General features: G+C 47.9%; 1 protein-coding gene across 2 annotated transcripts in view; it reads right to left on the bottom strand.

Moving 5' to 3' along the window:
• Window positions 1-10,248, bottom strand: part of LOC140427681 (C2 domain-containing protein 2-like) — a 72,269-nt gene extending 62,021 nt beyond the window's left edge. The window contains exon 1 of one of the 2 annotated variants that reach the window (XM_072513174.1): window positions 9,436-10,248. In XM_072513174.1, coding sequence (XP_072369275.1) covers window positions 9,436-9,759 — 324 coding nt within the window. In that variant the 5' untranslated portion in view covers window positions 9,760-10,248. The remainder of the gene's footprint in view (window positions 1-9,435) is intronic. The other variant, XM_072513173.1, reaches the window with a different exon arrangement.
• Window positions 10,249-21,011: the final 10,763 nt, after the last annotated feature.

The following is a 21,011-nucleotide window of genomic DNA, read 5'->3' as shown; positions in this document are numbered from 1 at the left end:
CTCTAAAGCCCATCTACACTATTCCCTTATCGTCCATGTGTCTATCCAATGACCATTTAGATGCTCTTAGTGTTGGCGAGTCCACTACTGTTGCAGGCAGGGCATTCCACGCCCTTACTACTCTCTGAGTAAAGAGCCTACCTCTGACATCTGTCTTATATCTATCTCCCCTCAATTTAAAGCTATGTTCCCTCGTGCTAGACATCACCATCCGAGGAAAAAGGCTCTCACTGTCCACCCTATCTAATCCTCTGATCATCTTGTATGCCTCTATTAAGCCACCTCTTAATCTCCTTCTCTCTAACGAAAACAGCCTCAAGTCCCTCAGCCTTTCCTCACAAGATTGTCCCTCCATACAGGCAACATTCTGGTAAATCTCCTCTGCACCCTTTCCAATGCTTCCACATCCTTCCTATAATGCGGCGACCAGAATTGCACGCAATACTCCAACATAGAATAGTACAGCACAGTACAGGCCCTTCGGCCCACGATGTTGTGCCAACCACTTATACTAATCTAAGATCAACCTAACCTATACCCCTTCAATTTACTGCTGTCCATGTACCTGTCCAAGAGTTGCTTAAATGTCCCCAATGACTCCACCACCTCTGCTGGCAGTGCATTCCACGCACTCACCACTCTCTGTCTAAAGAACCGACCTCTGACATCTCCCCTGTAGCTTCCTCCAATCACCTTAAAATTATGTCCCCTCGTGACAGCCATTTCCGCCCGGCGGAAGAATCTCTGGCTATCCACTCTATCCATGCCTCTCATTACCTTGTACACCTCTATCAAGTCAAATCTCTTCCTTCTTCTCTCCAGTGAGAAGAGCCAAGCTCCCTCAAACTTTCTTGACAAGACATGCCCTCCAGTGCAGGCAGCATCCTAGTAAACCTCTTCTGCACCCCAATTGCAGAAAATTTATGCCCCTTGTTGTACAGCAACGGAATCAACTCGTTTGCTCAGAGAGCAACAGAAAGGTAGAATTTGGAATTTCAAGACAGCATGGAACATATAGCATGCAATATATCCAGCCTCAGAATGACGGGCCAGGTATATTCCCTACCACGACCCAGTGTGCAACCTTATAAACAAACCGTAGCTACGAGCAGGCTGTAGATGGACTCAGAAACAACTTTAATCATATTATAAATAATAGTGAAGGGCCGAGGAAGGCGAGTTCACACCATGGACACAGGGAAACTGGTGCGTGTGCATCCTCTTTCAACCCTGTGCAGACCTGGAAATTCCATCAGCCTAGTCGGAAAGCAGTCTTTTCCAACCATAACCTATTATGTATGCACACCTGCAAATGTTTCCAAATGGAAATAGTGACTGCAAGAAAGATATACAACTGCGGTCTTTGTCGGAATAAAGCCCACTTTATCATCCGACTCAAAGCAGTTTCTGGAACTTGTCCAACGTAGGGATAACCAGAATTCGCATGCCCAAGGCCAGCAGATACTCGGGCCAGATTTTCCGATGTGGGCCGCGGGAGGGGGGTTCTGAACCCGCCTCCGCCAGCAGCCTGTGGGGAAGCGGGATCATCCGTGGGAGGTCAAGGCCTCAAGTTGGCCTGAAGTGGGTCTGCTGTCCAATTAGGAAGATCCGGGGCAGGAACGGAGGCAAGATTTACGACCATACCACATGGTGACCAATTGGTTTGCCTTCCCACCTCTGTTCCTTCCCGTCCAAGCCGGATGGAAAAATTCCCGCCTAGTATCCTGATACGGACATTTCCTGTAGGCGACATTGGAAATGATGCAACACAAACATCAGCATCAAAAACAGCAAGACACTAGGTGCCTCTCTTCACCTCCCCTCTTATTTTGTATTCTCGGTGAAGGCAATAACTCACTGAATTCCACCAGCAGGGATCAATTAATAGTCCCAGATAAATCAATAAATTAGATAGTGAGGCAAACTACTCAAGCTTGAGATCAGTTTATTTAAAACAGAATAGGGACTTTCCTGTTCACTCAGATGCAGTATAGCACCATTTGCTCCCCAGGGTCATCGGAGATATGCATTATTTGAAGTGTTACCACGTGGAAATTTTCATTAATCCGGATTATTGAACCCAATAATTAACTCTTTGCATCCATGCCCCCAGTGCGGTGCCATGGATTATCACCGAGGCAGCTTTAGGATGAGTCGTTAAATTGATGCTATGTCTGTCGGATCAAGCGAGTATAAAAAGATCCCATGGCACAGCATCTCTCATCATAGAATGGCAACAGCACATGAAGGCCCCGCCTTCTCAACCTTGCCCCTCGCCTGAGGTGTGGAGATCTTCAGGTTAAATCACCACCAGTCAGCTCTCCCCGTCAAAGAGGAAAGCAGCCTCTGGTCATCTGGGGCTATGGAGACTTTATCTTTTACAGCACAGAAGGTAACCGATCAGGTCGTTGTCTGAAGAGGTAATTCACCAAATCATTCCCCTATTCCCTCCTCTTCCTGTTCCGATAACAATCTCTTGAACTCGCCTCCAGCATACTCTCAGGCAGTGCATTCCAGGTCCCAACCACTGGCTGCGTGAAAAGCTTTTTCCCCACGTCTCCATTGTTTCTTATTGCCAAATACCTTAATCTTTGCAATCTGGTACTTGACCCTTCCACCAATGGGAACAGTTTATCTCCATCTACTCTGCCCAGACCCTTCATGATTTCGAATACCTCTGTCGACTCTCCTCTCAGCCTTCTTTTCTCCAAAGAGAATAGTTCCAAGTTATCAAATCTATCAAACTCCTTGCCTAACATGTCTACCGCAAGCAGCCACGAAATGAAAGGGGCACTAATATAATATGCTGTTTAGACCTTATCATAGAATTTACAGTGCAGAAGGAGGCCATTCGGCCCATCAAGTCTGCACCGGCTCTTGGAAAGAGCACCCTACCCAAGGTCAACACCTCCACCCTATCCCCATAACCCAGCAACCCCACCCAACACTAAGGGCACTTTTGAACACTAAGGGCAATTTATCGTGGCCAATCCACCTAACCTGCACATCTTTGGACTGTGGGAGGAAACCGGAGCACCCGGAGGAAACCCACGCACACACGGGGAGGATGTGCAGACTCCGCACAGACAGTGACCCAAGCTGGAATCGAACCTGGGACCCTGGAGCTGTGAAGCAATTGTGCTATCCACAATGCTACTGTGCCAACTGGGCCATTGGATTTATCAGCGTAAGTGACAATATTTCAAAAATATTAAATGCTTTGAGACTTCCCAAGGATGTGAAAAAGACAAATGAAGCTTCTCGCTCTTTATCTCTCTCTCAATCTGGTAGTTGGGACATTCACTGGAAAAAGGATTAATTTGCAGGATTATGCAGCAAAAGCTCGGATATGGGACAAAATTGGAGACTTCTTTGAGAAGAGCTGAATGGCGTCCTCCTGTGCTGGAAGATCGGATGGGCTGTTTGCAAAGAGACACAGCAGCGGGTAAGTGAAGTTAATGTTTGCCAGCATCTCAAAGTTCAAGCCATATTCTGCATTCAAACAAGAGGGATGGGCCGTTCTTCGCCCTTCCCCACCCCTCTGATCCAGCGAAACGCTGAATCCACAGATAAGACCAAACCAATACGGACTGCACAGCTACAACAAAAAAATGTTTTTTGGCAATCAGTTTTTACAAAAGAAAAAGGGAAAAGTAACCACAAATAAACAGTACATCAGTGAGAACCTGGAGAAAGTATTTGGTGCGAGGCCAATCATTGGAACTGTTGCACCCAAATGTTAACTGACAGGATATCCTTTCACTTCCATTGTGAAGTTTTGACAACAGGCTTACAGGGCTGAATGGCCTACTCTTGTTCCTATGCCCCTATACCTATCGGAGTATTGTTGCATATTTGCTTCCGTAATCCTTAGGTGGTTTACAGCCCAACCCCATAACTACGATCAAAGCTACTATACCAATGATAGTTGAAATACGACCCGAGGGATTAGGTGACATACATCAATCGTTCTGTACAACACGTTCAAACCATTAATTTAATCTCACTTTATCCATTGTCTTTTCACTTCTGTGCACTCATCTTCGATGACCAACGGTTAATTAACCTCATTCCCACTGATTCTTCCAACTTCCCACCCCCAGTCCGTTCTAGCAACAGCTACTGAAGAGGTCACGCAGCCCCACCACCGACAAGTGATGCTCTTGATTGGGTGGAGGCAGACAGTGTATATTCTCTCTGGATTCCTCTCCGTCACTGCCGAGTCTCCACGGTGCCATTCAGCACCACCCTGGTGCATTGCGAGAGAGACCAGCAATGAGGGCGGAGATCTGGGGAAGGAGTGAGGGTTTGAGCAAACATCTGGTCCAGCACTTCACTTGGGACACGATGCCCCTTCAATGTTTATCTTCATTTAGTTAAAAATGGGAAAATGAAAACTCTATCCACTCGCAAGGCTGACAAAGAGAGAGCGGCACAATGGTTAGCACTGCTGTCTCAGAGCGTCAGGCAGCCAGCTTAAATTCCGGCCTTGGGAGACTGTCGAGGGTAGTTTGCACGTTCTCCCCACATCTGCGTGGGTTTCCTCCGATTGCTCCGGTTTCCTCCCACAGTCCAAAGGTGTGCGGGTTAGGTGGATTGGCCATGCTAAAATTGCCCCTTAGTGTCCGAAGATTGGTCCAGACTCAATGGGCTGAAAGGCCCCATTCTGTACTGCAGAGGTTCTATGGAGAGCGCGCACAAGAGAGTGCGCGCACAAGAGAGCGCGCGCACAAGAGAGCGCGCGCACAAGAGAGCGCGCGCACAAGAGAGCGCGCGCACAAGAGAGCGCGCGCACAAGAGAGCGCGCGCACAAGAGAGCGCGCGCACAAGAGAGCGCGCGCACAAGAGAGCGCGCGCACAAGGGAGCGCGCACAAGGGAGAGCGCACAAGGGAGTGCGCACAAGAGAGTGCGCACAAGAGAGTGCGCACAAGAGAGTGCGCACAAGAGAGTGCGCACAAGAGAGAGCGCACAAGAGAGAGCGCACAAGAGAGAGCGCACAAGAGAGAGCGCACAAGAGAGAGCGCACAAGAGAGAGCGCACAAGAGAGAGCGCACAAGAGAGAGCGCACAAGAGAGAGCGCACAAGAGAGAGCGCACAAGAGAGAGCGCACAAGAGAGAGCGCACAAGAGAGAGCGCACAAGAGAGCGCGCACAAGAGAGCGCGAGCAATGTTGGTCCAGCGAACAGAAAATGCTGGATAAACATCAGAGGGTCAAGCAGCATTTGTAGAGAGCGAAGGACCTAGTTACCGCTTCAGGTTCACCACCTTTTGCACGACGCGGAAGAAGTCAGAGCTTTACCAGTTTATGAGCAAGGGCAGGACTCAGGAAGAAGAACAAAGAACAAAGAAAATTACAGCACAGGAACGGGCCCATCGGCCCTCCCAGCCTGTGCTGATCCAGATCCCTTCTCTAAACCTGTCATCTATTTTCCAAGGATCTACTTCCCTCTGTTCCCCGCCCGTTCATATATCTGTCTAGATGCATCTTAAATGCTGCTATCGTGCCCACCTCTACCACCTCCGCTGGCAAAGCGTTCCAGGCACCCACCACCCTCTGCGTAAAAAACTTTCCATGCACATCTCCCTTAAACTTTCCCCCTCTCACCTTGATATCGTGACCCCTTGTAATTGACACCACCACTCTTGGAGAAAGCTTGTTGCTATCCAACCTGTCCATACCTCTCAATTTTGTAGACCTCAATCAGGTCCCCCTCAACCTCCGTCTTTCCAACGAAAACAATCCTAATCTACTCAACCTTTCTTCATAGCTAGCACCCTCCATACCAGGCAACATCCTGGTGAACCTCCTCTGCACCCTCTCTAAAGCATCCGCATCCTTCTGGTAATGTGCCGACCAGAACTGCACGCAGTATTCCAAATGTGGTCTAACCAAAGTCCTATGCAACCGTAACATGACCTGCCGACTCTTGTACTCAATACCCCGTCCGATGAAGGCAAGCATGCTGCATGCCTTCTTGTCCACTCTATCGACCTGCGTTGCCACCTTCAGGGTACAATGGACCTGAACTCCCAGATCTCTCTGTACATCAATTTTCCCCAGGACTCTTCCATGGACCGTATAGTCCGCTCTTGAATTAGATCTTCCAAAATGCATCACCTCGCATTTGCCTGGATTGAACTCCATCTGCCATTTCTCTGCCCAACTCTCCAATCTATTTATATTTTGCTGTATTCTCTGACAGTCCTCCTCGCTATCTGCAACTCCACCAATCTTAGTATCATCTGCAAACTTGCTAATCAGACCACCTATACCTTCGTCCAGATCATTTATGTATATCACAAACAACAGTGGTCCGAGCACAGATCCCTGTGGAATACCACTAGTCACCTTTCTCAATTTTGAGACACTCCCTTCCACCACTACTCTCTGTCTCCTGTTGCCCAGCCAGTTCTTTATTCAAAAGGTGGGGGGTAGCAGAGGAGAACAGAGAGGGAAGGATTGAGATGGGTAAGGGGCAGGAGCAATTAAAACAAGAAAATCATAAAGTTAGAGGACACAAAGTTCTGTTATGAAAAGATTAAAAGATCATAGGGGAAGGGACATGTCCAGCAATCAAAAGTTTTACATTCCTGGAGAAAATAGAGTACTCGACATAGCAATGGATTTCCAGTTCAATGGATTTCCAGTTCAACAAAAGGAGGATTCAGGAAGGCGGAGGAAGCGGAACTGCCTGTTTGGATTTTAGCCCACATGACATCATCTTTCCAACACACTAGAAAAAAAACCCAGGTAAACGAAACAGTAAAAATAACAAGAAATTAAACGGAGGGAAAAGGCATTTGAAAGATCCAAGTTTTACAGATATCCTGAAATCATTCCGAGGTTATCACAGTATTCTACATTCATTCTGCGTAAACTAAACCTCTCCAATGAATTCTGTCTATCGAAAGGCAAACTTATCCTCAGGTCAAAATGCTCCTTACAGCCAGTTAGGATTGCAATTGTAAAGCAAGGAATTAAGCGGAGCAAAATCCCTTAACCATAAAGGCAAATGATTGGAAAATGTGTTTTTGGGATGATATTGAAAAACAACTACAGACAAGGACATTAACAGCGTCTAGCCACCATCACCCCCCCCCCCACCCCCACACCCACCCCTTCCGACGCCATTTCCCCCCTCCATCCCACTTTTCTTTAAATAAAATTTTGCAATCTTAGCCATCCAATTGAACAGCATCGCAACATCTCATCTGTACGACAGTACTTCAACGCAGAGGGAGTGCTGCACTGTCAGAAGTGTTAACTTCTATGATGCACTTACGTTCTATGGTGGTAAATGAACCCATGGATCCTCGGACTTGAGTATCTATAAAATCCCTATAGTGTAGAAGGAGGTCATTCAGACCATCGAGGCTGCACCAACCCTCTGATAGCATTCCTTACCTAGGCCTACTGCCTCACCCTACCCCAGTGACCCCACAACACCACCTGACCTGCACATCCCTGGACAGCAAGGGTCAATTTAGCATGCCCAATGCACCATACTGCACATCTTTGGGCTGTGGGAGGAAACCGGAACACCTGGAGGAAACTCAGGCAGGCACGGGGAAAACATGCAAATTCCACACAGACAGTCACCCAAGGCCGGAATTGAACCCGGGTTCCTGGTGCATTGAGGAAGCAGTGCTAACCACTGTGCCACCCTATCAGTCACCCAAGGCTGCACTGAGCCAAGCTGGCAGTTCAGCTAAGGGTCACTTATCGTAACTGATGCAACTTATTAGAGTTCATTTACTAAATTGCATTTTCTTTCTCTGGCATAATTTCCATCAACGCTTCAAAGGGAGAAAAAATACACCAGCTAGTTTTAAATGTTGAACTGTGTTCCTTGCATTCTAATGCTGATTTATCAATTAAAATTGCTCCTATCTCTGAGATCATGACCTGGGGTAACAAATCTTAATCCTAGCACTACACACCCCATACATAATGTTCGCTCCATATGGAATACAAACCAGAAAGGACAAAATCAATCATTTGCTGCATTTTAAAAACTGTATACGCATTCTGTGAATACAGCCCTACATTTTTTTAAACTTGAATCCATCTTCATGGAAACATTCCTTCATATTCAATTACTGCAGGTGCTCACAGACAAAGCCATCCACATAAACTTATCTCTACTTTCCAGGCAGAAATAAGTGCTTTATTTGTAAACCAAAAACAGGATCTGCTCCACTTTGTTCGTCACTATCTATGCTGAATGGCACAGAATCTTCCATACATGGAGCAGGAGGTTGGAGCCAGGATTGAGGCAAGGAGATTAGGGAACTGAATAGATGCAGCAAATCAGGACCACAGACGGACCTGTTCTCCAAAGTGAACTCTAGTGCTTTTCACCATGAAATCATTCAAGTAAATGCCTCACTTGTGAATGATGACCAACATTTCTGATCTTAGATATGCAGGGTGTACTTTTTAAAAAAAATTTAAAGTACCCAATTCTTTTGATTTCCAATTAAGGAGCAATTTAACTGTGGAACTGTAGTGATGTGGGGGAACGTGTCGGATGGATTATTTTGAACTTAATTATACATTATTACTTTTGGGCTGGACCTTCAGCAAAGTCGTTGGCTCTTAAATGCTCTGCCAAATGGCCTAGCAAGCCACTCAGTTATAGTCAACGGTAATCCACCTCCCCCGCACATCTTTGGGGTGTGGAGGTGAGACCCACACAGACACGGGGAGACCGTGCAAACTCCACACGGACAGTGACCCGGAGCCGGGATTGAACCCGGGTCCACGGCGGCGTGAGGCAGCAGTGCTAACCGCTGCGCCGCCATGCCACCCCATGTGCACGGTTTACAACAGAAAGGTTCACTGCTCCAGTGAGTTTCCCCGCCCTCCCCCCCCCCTCCTTCTCAACACGGAAAAGGGAGGAATGCTGGAAATCTGCTTGAAAGAAACACCACAAAACACTGAAATTACATCACAAGACATGCAACATCAAAGAGAGGAGGACAGCTCAACATTTAACACCAGAAACGGTGGTAGAATGTTTACATTGCCTGATTCATTAATCCAGACGAATAGGATCCTCATACCAATAATGACGACCACACATTTTCTTTCATTCCCTTTTCTTCCCATGTACTTAATGATCTGCTCGCAGAAAAATACTTCTCACTGTACCTCGGTACAGGTGACAATAAACAAATCCGATCCCAATCCGTCTACGGAATGGTCATAAAAATCCACCCGGTTCTCTAATGCCCATGAGGGAAGAAAATCTGCCATCCTTACCCAGTCTGCTCTACATGTGACTCCAGGCCCGCAGCAAAGGAGTTGGCTCTTAAATACCCTGCCCAATGGCCTAGCAAGCCACTCAGTTGTAGTCAAGGGTAATTGCACACATCAGACATGAACACACACACACAGAGAAGATCCCCGGGGGGGGGGGGATAAAACTCACCCCGTTCTTTGCAGCTTCCGCGTTGAGAGCGGTGACCCAGGCCTCCTGCCACTCGCGGTTCCAGCTCTCCAAGGAGAGCAGCCAGGAGAGAAGGGCGGCCGCCCCCCGGGAGGGACCACCCGGGGGGGAACCTGCCGCCGCCGCCGCCGCCGCCGCCGCCCTCGCCTGGGGGCCGGCCGGAACCTTGCCCCAGGGGCCCCCCAAAAGCCGCTGAAGGCCGTAGAGCGCCAAGGTGAGGACCGAGACCAAGAATAGGGCGAGCAGCCCGGCCCACATCAGCCCATCGAGGAGACGGGGCTCCGACCCCACAGCTGAATCCGACATGATCAGGGACCAAAGCACAGGCTGGCCCAAGGTAGGGGCAGGAAAGGATATAGATGCAATATAATATATATATTTAAAATATTAAGCACTGCACATTAAAAAAATACATTGTGGAAATATTTCCCAAACTGGAGGCATGTCTTTAAAAATGGAACATAAACAGGGTCCAACCTGTGGAAATTAATGAGGAGCTGAACTATTCAAATTTACAAAGAAGTTATTTGTACTTGGTGCTGCAGACGTGGGGTTTATTTGTCCAGCCTCCCCATCCCAAGTCCATTTCCTCCCAGCCCCCACAGAGCAGGGGGGGGGCCTACAGCACACCACTCAATCCCCGGTCACAATTACAGACCGCATCCGGCCGCAGAGAGCGAGCAGCCAGGAGCACCCGCCAGCCAGCCCGCCCTCACTGTCTCACCGCAGCGCACTGACTCACAGGCAGCCCCCTGCACTCCCTCTCCCTGCTCCACTCCCAGCTCCACTCTCCGGGCATTGACTGAGGGGCGGACTCCATCCAAACCCCACCCCGGGCCCGGCCGGCCCGCCTTAAAGCAGCACTGACCCGGGAGGCAACTCTGCCCATCTACTCCAACTCTCTCTGACATAGTTATCTACTCTTCTCTATCTATCTCTGCCTTGTTCTATTTATCCCTCTCTAAAAGTCTTTATCTCTATTTATCTGGTCTCTCTATTTATCTACATCTCTCTATCCATTTATCTATCTATTTATCCCTCTCTAAAAGTCTATATTTATCTGGTCTCTATTTATCTCTTTATCTATCTCTGCCTTGTTCTATTTATCCCTCTCTAAAAGTCTTTATCTCTATTTATCTGGTCTCTCTATTTATCTACATCTCTCTATCCATTTATCTATCTATTTATCCCTCTCTAAAAGTCTCTATTTATCTGGTCTCTATTTATCTCTTTATCTATCTCTGCCTTGTTCTATTTATCCCTCTCTAAAAGTCTTTATCTCTATTTATCTGGTCTCTCTATTTATCTACATCTCTCTATCCATTTATCTATCTATTTATCCCTCTCTAAAAGTCTCTATTTATCTGGTCTCTATTTATCTCTTTATCTATCTCTGCCTTGTTCTATTTATCCCTCTCTAAAAGTCTTTATCTCTATTTATCTGGTCTCTCTATTTATCTACATCTCTCTATCCATTTATCTATCTATTTATCCCTCTCTAAAAGTCTTTATCTCTATTTATCTGGTCTCTCTATTTATCTACATCTCTCTATCCATTTATCTATCTATTTATCCCTCTCTAAAAGTCTCTATTTATCTGATCTCTATTTATCTCTTTATCTATCTCTGCCTTGTTCTATTTATCCCTCTCTAAAAGTCTTTATCTCTATTTATCTGGTCTCTCTATTTATCTACATCTCTCTATCCATTTATCTATCCCTCTCTAAAAGTCTCTATTTATCTGGTCTCTATTTATCTCTTTATCTATCTCTGCCTTGTTCTATTTATCCCTCTCTAAAAGTCTTTATCTCTATTTATCTGGTCTCTCTATTTATCTACATCTCTCTATCCATTTATCTATCTATTTATCCCTCTCTAAAAGTCTCTATTTATCTGGTCTCTATTTATCTCTTTATCTATCTCTGCCTTGTTCTATTTATCCCTCTCTAAAAGTCTTTATCTCTATTTATCTGGTCTCTCTATTTATCTACATCTCTCTATCCATTTATCTATTTATCCCTCTCTAAAAGTCTCTATCTCTATTTATCTGGTCTCTATTTATCTCTTTATCTATCTCTGCCTTGTTCTATCTATCCCTCTCTAAAAGTCTCTACCTCTATTTATCTGGTCTCTATCTGCATCTCTCTATCTCTGCCTTGTTCTATTTGTGATGTGGAGATGCCGGCGTTGGACTGGGGTGAGCACAGTACGAAGTCTTACAACACCAGGTTAAAGTCCAACAGGTTTGTTTCGATGTCACTAGCTTTCGGAGCGCTGCTCCTTCCTCAGGTGAATCTATTTGTCAGGTGTTCTATTTGTCTCTCTCTTGAAGTCTTTATCTATATTTATCTGGTCTCTCTATTTATCTACATCTCTCTATCTCTACCTTGTTCTATTTATCTCTCTGTAGAAGTTACTCCATCTCCATTTTATTCTGATCTCTCTATTTATCTACATCTATCTATCTCTGCCCTGTTCTATTTATCTCTCTCTAGAAGTCGCCATCTCTATTTATTTGGTCTCTATTTAGCTACATCTCTCTCTATTTATCTATCTCTACCCTGTTCTATTTCTATCTCTAGAAGTCACTCTATTTCTATTTATCTGGTCTCTCTCTATTTATTAATACCTCTCTTTCTATTTATCTATCTCTACCTTGTTCTATTTCTCTCTCTCTCGAAGTCACTCTATTTATTTGGTCTCTATGTATCTACCCCTCTCTTTCTATTTATCTATCTCTACCCTGTTCTATTTATCTCTCTTTCTAAGTCACTCTATCTCTATTTATCAAGCCTCTCTCTATTTATCTCCCCTCTCTATGGATTTATCTATCTCTACCCTGTTCTATTTATCTCTCTCTAGAAGTCTCTATCTATATTTATCTGGTCTCTCTCTATTTATCTCCCCCTCTCATTCTATTTATCTATCTCTGCCTTGTTCTATTTATCTCTCTCTTGAAGTCACTATCTCTATTGAACTGCTCTTTCTATTTCTATTTATCTACCCCTCTATTTATTTTTCTATCTCTACCCTTTTCTATTTATCTCTTTCTAGAAGTCATTCTATCTCTATTTATCTGGTGTCTCGATTAGTGTACCCCTCTATATCTATTTGTCTACCTCTACCTTGTTCTATTTATCTAGCTCTTAATGTCTCTATCTTTATTTATCTGCTCCCTATCTCTATTTATCTACCCCTCTCTATCTATTTATCTCTCTCTTGAAGTCTCTCTATCTAGTCTATCCCTATTTATCTATCCATCCCTATCTCTCTATTTATCTATCCCAAAAAAGGAGATTGTATAGAATGTCTTAAAGAAAGAGAGGTGGAGAGGGTTTTCCAGAGCTTATGGCCCAGGCAGCTGAAGGCTTGACCATGAATGGCCGAGTGATTAAATTTGGGAATGTTCGAGAGACCAGAATAGCACAGTGGGCTAAACGGCTGGCTTGTAATGCAGAACAAGGCGAGCAGAGCAGGTTCAATTCCCGTACTGGCCACCCCGAACAGGCGCCAGAATGTGGCGATTAGGGGATTTTCACAGTAACTTAATTGAAGCCTACTTGTGACAATAAGCGATTATTATTATTGCTTTGGAAGGTTGTCTTTTTATGTATTTACTTTTCTATCTACTATAAATCTGTCTATTTATCTACTATCCTATTTATTTATCTATCTAATAATAATAATAATCTTTATTGTCACAAGTAGGTTTACATTAACACTGCAATGAAGTTACTGTGAAAAGCCCCTAATCGCCACATTCCGGCACCCAGGGAGAATTCAGAATGTCCAAATGACCTAACAGCACGTCTTTCGGGACTTGTGGTAGGAAACCGGAGCACCCGGAGGAAACCCACGCAGACATGGGGAGAACGTGCAGACTCCGCACAGACAGTGACCCAAGCCGGGAATCGAACCTGGGGCCCTGACGCTGTGAAGCAACAGTACTACCAACTGTGCTACCTTGCCGCCCCTATTTGGTCACTTACATCTATTCATCTTTGTCTGTTTACCTATATCCATCTACTTTTTCATCTGTCTATGCCTATATCTGTATGTCCATTTGTTTATCTACATATGTGTGTTGGTTTCTTTGCGTATCAATCTCCTATCAGACTTCCGGGTGCGGCTATGCAGAGCTAGGTCGCATATTCGGTAGCTCCCGCTTGGAACAGACTTTTGGGCTCTTTTACAGGGCCCCCACGGCATTTGTTTGACATTTTCCGGTGTGGCAAGAAGACTGCAGCAGTCCCCTGACAGTGTCCCCCAGGAATGTTATGTCTTTTGGCTGCCAAACCCGGCAGAAACAGTAAAGGATTTGGCTTTGGCTGCAGGTTTAGACAAGGGCCTCTTCCAGCATGCAGGCAGGGGAAGGGCAAGCTTAAAGCTGCAATCTGACTTGACTCTATCAAAGGTGAATCCTAGCAGCAGAGGGAACAACTGTGAAAGGATCTACCAGGGCCATTGAAGAAGCAGGGACGAGGCTTCCGGTGGCGGCCATGGAGGAGTAGGTCGCGCATTCGGCAGCTCCCGCCTGGAACTGACTCTCAGACCTTTTTCAGGAGTTTCCATAGACTTTTTAAACGGACCAGAAGTGTAACGGCCAGAGGAGCAGCACAGGAGCGACGGGGGAAGCGAGGGAAAGAAAACAAAATGGCGGCGGCCAGGGACAAAGGGGAGCTGCAGGAGTTCATCAAGCGCTGCTTCGCGGAGCAGCGTGAGGAGATGCGCAAGGAGATGTTGGCGCCTATGCTTTCGGCAATTGAAGGACTTGGGATCACCCAGAAGGTCCACGAAGCTAAGATCCAGGAGGTACAGAAAAGAGTCAGTCAGAACGAGGACGGGCTCGTGGGCCTGGCGGTGAGAGTGGAGCAGAACGAGGCGCTACACAAGAGGTGGGCGGGAAGACTCGAAGACCTGGAGAACAGGTCGAGGAGAAAGAATCTGCGAATCCTGGGTCTCCCTGAGGGAGTGGAGGGGGCTGATGCCGGGGCATAAGCGAGCACGATGCTCGAGGCGATGATGGGCACGAAGGCCCCTTCGAGGCCGCTGGAGTTGGACGGGGCACATCGGGTGCTGGCGAAGAAGCCCCAGGCAAATGAGCCGCCAAGGGTGATGGTGGTGAGGTTCCACCGGTTCACGGACAGAGAGTGGGTCCTGAGATGGGCCAAGGAGAGGAGCAGTAAGTGGGACAATGCAGAGGTCCAAATATACCCGGACTGGAGCACGGAGGTTGCAAAGCGGAGAGAGGGTTTCAACCGGGCCAAAGCGGCGTTGTACCGGAAAGAAGTGAAATTCGGAATGCTGCAGCCAGCGCGACTGTGGGTCACATACAAGGGCCAACACTATTACTTCGAAACGCCTGAAGAGGCGTGGACCTTTGTACAAGCCGAAAAGTTGGACTCTAACTGAGGGTTTGTGAGGGTAGGGGGGATGTTTGAGGTTTGATGTGTGATGGTTGTTGTATATAGGGGGTCAATCACGCGCAGGAAATGTTACATGGGCGGGGGGAGAGAGACAAGGCCGCGACAGGAGCTGCGCCAGAGGGGGCGGAGCGGGCTTTGGAAAGCGCGGGGTGTTTTCCCGCGCATGGGAAGAAAGGCGGGAAGGGGAACGAAGGAATGCATATGGATTGGGAGACTCCCACGCGGGGAGGTCAATGGGACAGCGGGGGAAGCTGGGGTCAGCAGGCGTCAGCTGACTTACGGGAGTGACATGGGGGGGGAGCAAAAAAGCTAGACAGGGGTCTAGAGAGGGGAGGGGAGGGGGGGGGAAGGGTTGCTGCTGCACTGGCTGAAAGGGAATGGGACACAGAAGAGGTAGTCGGGACGGGGATCCCCCCTCTGGGGGCTGGAGGGTGAGGGAGGCGTGGACACGGGACTGGCCCAGAAAAGGAGATGGCTAGGCGGCGGGGCGTGGGGGGGGTGAGAGCCCCTCCAATCCGGCTGATAACGTGGAATGTGAGGGGCCTGAATGGGCCGGTGAAGAGGGCTCGCGTGTTCGCGCACTTAAAGTGACTGAAGGCGGACGTGGCCATGCTCCAAGAGACACACCTGAAGGTGGCGGACCAGGTCAGGCTAAGAAAGGGATGGGTGGGACAGGTATTCCACTCGGGACTGGACGCGAAGAATAGAGGGGTGGCAATATTGGTGGGAAAGCGGGTGTCATTTGAGGCCAAGACTATTGTAGCGGACAATGGAGGGCGATATGTAATGGTGAGCAGTAGGCTGCAAGAGATGTGGGTGGTGTTGGTAAACGTATACGCCCCGAATAGGGATGATGCAGGATTCATGAAGCGCATGTTGGGGCGCATTCCGGACCTGGAGATAGGAGGCCTGATAATGGGAGGGGACTTCAATACAGTGTTGGATCCAGCACTAGACCGCTCCAAATTAAGGACTGGAAAGAGGCCGGCGGCGGCCAAGGTACTTAGGGGGTTTATGGATCAGATGGGGGGAGTGGACCCATGGCGGTTTGCAAGGCCGCAGGCCAGGGAATTTTAGTGGAGACGGCACCGGGGGGCAATGGGAGCATTGGTGTGGTCCCCGATCAGGGGTAACCACCGGTTTGTCCCGGGGAAGATGGACGGGGGGTTCCAGAGCTGGCATCGGGCGGGGATTGGAAGAATGGGGGACCTGTTCATCGACGGGATGTTTGCGAGCCTAGGGGCACTGGAGGAGAAGTTCGAGTTACCCCCGGGAAATGCCTTTAGATATATGCAGGTGAGGGCTTTTGTGAGGCGACAGGTGAGGGAATTCCCGTTGCTCCCGGCACAAGAAGTTCAAGACAGGGTGATCTCGGGTGTATGGGTCGGGGAGGGCAAGGTGTCGGAAATACACCAGGAGTTGAAAGAAGAGGGGGAAGCGCTGGTAGAAGACTTGAAGGGTAAATGGGAGGAGGAGCTGGGGGAGGAGATCGAGGAAGGTCTGTGGGCTGATGCCCTAGGTAGGGTTAATTCCTCCTCCTCGTGTGCCAGGCTCAGCCTGATACAATTTAAGGTGGTCCACAGAGCGCACTTGACGGTGGCGAGGTTGAGTAGGTTCTTTGGGGTAGAGGACAGATGTGGAAGGTGCTCAGGGAGCCTGGCGAACCATGTCCATATGTTTTGGTCATGCCCAGCACTGGAGGGGTTCTGGAGAGGAGTGGCGGGAGCAATATCTCAGGTGGTGAAAGTCCGGGTCAAGCCAAGCTGGGGGTTAGCAATATTTGGAGTAGTGGACGAACCGGGAGTGCAGGAGGCGAAAGAGGCCGGCATTCTGGCCTTTGCGTCCCTAGTAGCCCGGCGAAGGATCTTGCTAATGTGGAAGGAGGCGAAGCCCCCCAGCCTGGAGGCCTGGATAAATGATATGGCTGGGTTCATAAAGTTGGAGAGGATTAAGTTCGCCTTGAGAGGGTCGACGCAGGGGTTTTACAGGCGGTGGCAACCGTTCCTAGACTATCTCGCGGAGCGTTAGAGGAAGGTCGGTCAGCAGCAGCAGCAACCTTGGGGGGCGGGGGGCGTCCTGGGAGGGGGGCAGGAGAGGGGGACTGCCTGGGAGGGTGGATGAGCAAGAGATAACATGAAGGGTTGGGGAAACTGGCACGTACGGGTGAGGGCCAGTGTACAAAGCTGTGTAAATATATCATTTTGCCATGTATATATCTTGCTCTGCGCGATTTGTCGTTTTTTTTTTGTTACGGGGGTGGGGGGGGGGGGGGGTTATTGTTTGTAAGGGAGAAAAATTGTGTTAAAAAACTTTAATAAATATATATATTTTTTTAAAAATCAATCTCCTATCACTCTCTGTCTGTCTGTCAGTCCAATGTGTCTGCCTTTGTGCAAGGTATCCATTTGTCTGCATGTCATGAGATATTATATCAATAGTATAATTTAGTAACTGAGGAAGTCAGCGGTAGCGGAACAAGGATTTATTTTAAATTATATACGGCAGTAACACTCCACAATCCTATCCCCGTTGGGACAACCAACAACTCCGCGAGCTGCTTGGGCCGCCTTTTATGTATCGGTCTAACAAGCTCCAGCTGGGTGGCCTCCGCCCCTTACCTGGGAAGCTCGTACTCCACAAATCTGATGAGATCGACAGTGATTTCCCCTTGGTCCTCGTGGGAGTTATGATATCCCTCCCCCCCCTTCCCCCACCCAAAGTCTGAAAGCTCCCCTTCAGCCACCAATGTGGGGGTCTTCTGCGCCGCTAGGCCTGAGGCTGGGCTTCAGCTTGCGGCAATTCTGGGTCGGGTGGTGTATATCGGCTTGTCGACCGCCTATTCCTGGCCGACCTCCGAAGTGTTATGGCGGGACTTGGGTCCCGGACACGATGTCAACTGCCTGCACGGATTCTTCCGTGTCCGTTTCCGAGCCGGAGTCCTCCTCCTCCTGCTGGACCAGGCACTGGGATATAGACAGCTGGGTCCCCTGGCTAAAGGGCATTTCTTGGCACGAAGGAGGTGTCAATGACGCCAGCTGGGGGTTCTGTAGCGCGAGCTCCCGCTTCTTGAGGTGGTCCCAATGTTTCCGCTAAATTCTCCCCTGAATATTAACTTTGCAGGAGACAGGTCCCCTTCTCTCCAACACAACACCTAGAAGCCACAGTGCCCCGTCTCCAAAGTTGTGGACATAGATTCCTCCCCCGAGTGAAACTGTTGCCCCTTTGATCCTGCCTAGATCCTTCTGGAATACTTCAGGGTATTTCCCCGGGACGTCATACAGATTCCCAGTGCCCATCCGATAAACCTGTTGCCAGTTGAAATAGAGGATTTGCAACCAGTCACGGTCCAGCAAATTGGGCTCTGGTCCTCGTCTCACAACAAGAGGCTCTGCTTGAGCCAGCTTATATATGTGGGTCTAACGGGCTCCAGTTGCCACCCCGCCTGGGAAGCTCGTACTCCCGCGGGAAGATTGACAATGGTTTCCCCGTGGTCCCCATGGTGGGTATGACAAATACCAAATAGATTCAATACAGGTATACAGAATCATGAGGGACCTGGACAAAGTAGACAGGAAAAGCCATCCCATTGGTGTAATAACTGAGGATAAGAGGGTGGAGGTGTGGGCTTACAAAGGGTGCTCTTTCCATGAGCCGGTGCAGACTTGATGAACTGAATGGCTTCCTTCTGCACTATAGGGATTCTAGATTTTATGATAACAGGGTACGAATTTAGGGTCATTGGCAAAAGAACCAATGGATACATGAGGAAAACATCTTCAGGCAGCAAATGGTTGGCATCTGGAATGCACTCCCTGAGAGTGTGCTGGAAATGAAATGAAAATCGCTTATTGTCACAAGTAGGCTTCAATGAAGTTACTGTGAAAAGCCCCTAGTCGCCATATTCCAGCGCCTGTTCGGGAAGGCTGGTACGGGAATCGAACCGTGCTGCTGGCCTGCCTTGGTCTGCTTTAAAAGTCAGCGATTTAGCCCAGTGTGCTAAACCAGGCAGGTTCAATCAGCGCACTTAAGGAAGAATTGGACTATTATCAGAAAAGGAAGAATTTTTATGGTTGCGGGAAAAAGGCCGGGAGTCGGACTAGGTGAATGCTCCTTCGGAAGGCCAGCACAGACACAGCGGACTGAATGGCCTCCTTCTGTGCTGTAACCATTCTGTGATTCAATGATCTGTCTGCCAGTTCTGGTGGTAGTTAAAAATTCAATAGCGATGTTCAGAGAGGGGTGGGGTGTTCTTCTCAGGTCATTGAAAACAGCATCAACAACATTACTATACACTAAATAACTTCTTTATTTGTCTATCTAACAATGGTAAGTGCGCTTTATTGTATGTGAAATATTGTGAGATATATCTGAAAGATTTGACCAGTCACTGTATAAATGTTTCTAATTATCTTCTTGCAACTGCATGACAGAGTACTGGAAGTTCAATGGGCTGGATTCTCTGTTTTGGGGACTATGTCCCCACACCGTCGTACAAACTGTACACTTTCACGTGAAAAACTGACGTGATAGGGCCACATATTCCTAGCCCTGCAGGGGGCTAGCAAAGAACCAGAGTAAATCTAGCAGCTTTTGCTGCAGATACGGCCCCCCGCACTTCCGTGTCGGAGGCCGCACACGCGCACGGCCGTGCTCCATGACGGACTCAGACCGTGGAGCTGGGCATTTAAAATAGTCCCCTTGATCGGCCGCTTGCCCGACCCTGACCGCCCGCCCGAACATTACCCGGCCGCGTATAAGACCCCTCCTGCCCTCCGATCGGCCCGCCGTGGCCAGGGCGGCCGCGGACTGAGTCCGCAGCCGCCACGCTAGTATCCCGACCGGCAGAACCAATATTAGATCCACGCAGTCGGGACTTCAGCCGGTCGGGGGTGGAGAATGGCGGGGTGGGCCTCCAGCAATGGCCGCAGGTAGGTGCTGCTAGGCAGGGCGTACTCTCCCCAGAGAATCGGGGAACCGGCACCGGTCCCGATTTCATGAGCCAAAATGGATTCTCTGCCCCGACGCCGGCCGCGATTTCGGCGTCGGGGTGCGGAGAATCCAGCACAATGTATTTTGCTCCTACACTTTTTATGTTATCGTGCTGTGTGTTGTGTGGTCAATGGGTCATACTTAATTAAAGTATAGAAGATATTCACTGATATCAGTTAAATGCAACTAGTTGGTCAATGAAAATGATCATTGTTGTCAGTAGCGTACGATACAAAGTGGTTACCCATATTTAGATTGGAAGGGAAAAAATAAATTTAGGAGAAAGAAGTGGCTTGTTGGCTGTGTCTTGGTCAGAGAACAGTTATTTTGGAGATAGAAATAGAGTGGTTTCACTGGTATGTAAGAGAAATACAATAAGAAAGGACCCATCTATGAATAAATTATTGACTTATTGCATTTTTTAATCGTGGCTTTGAGAATCATCTTCATCTCTACTCCCCCCAAAAACCCATGTTATGAAATATTTCCTTTTGTGACTCAGTGTCATATTTTGCTTTCTAATATTCCTGCGAAGTGCCTTGGGGCATTTTCATATTTCAAAGACGCTATATAAATCTAAGTTATGGTTGTTGAGGTGAAACCAGTGTGCGTACTTGTCTCATTCCTCTTGATCATGAATCTCACACTATTTCCCCATCTCTTTAAAAATCTTTATATAAACATAGATTTCTTTTAGTGTTTTAATCATGGTGAAAGTCAGAATTTGATGTTTTTTGAAAAGTAAAAATGAGAATTACAGAATGTTTGCAATAGTTCAGTTAGTCCCACTCCTGTACCGATTCCCCACGGTGACCAACCATCCCAGCTTTTCCAGAACGGTTCTGTTTTTGAGGTGCTTGTCCCATGTCATGCATTGTTTCCTGCTGGGGCATCCGAACGCCCGATATTTCAAATAGGTGATTCTCATGTAATTACAGTACGCATCTGTGAATGCAAACTACATTATGCTGTACTAATGATTTCCCTTTTGCTCCCACAGTGGTTAGCACTGCTGCCTCACAGCGTCAGGGACCCGGTTTGATTCCCACCTTGGGTCACTGTCTGTGCGGAGTCTGCACGTTCTCCCCGTGTCTGCGTGGGTTTCCTACGGGTGCTCCGTATTCCTCCCACAGTCCAAAGATG

Source organism: Scyliorhinus torazame, chromosome 8 (genome assembly GCF_047496885.1).
Source record: "Scyliorhinus torazame isolate Kashiwa2021f chromosome 8, sScyTor2.1, whole genome shotgun sequence".
NCBI classification, from domain to species: Eukaryota; Metazoa; Chordata; class Chondrichthyes; order Carcharhiniformes; family Scyliorhinidae; genus Scyliorhinus; species Scyliorhinus torazame.
The sequence above is the reverse complement of the archived record's forward strand: the minus strand, read 5'-3'. Positions and strand labels throughout refer to the sequence as shown.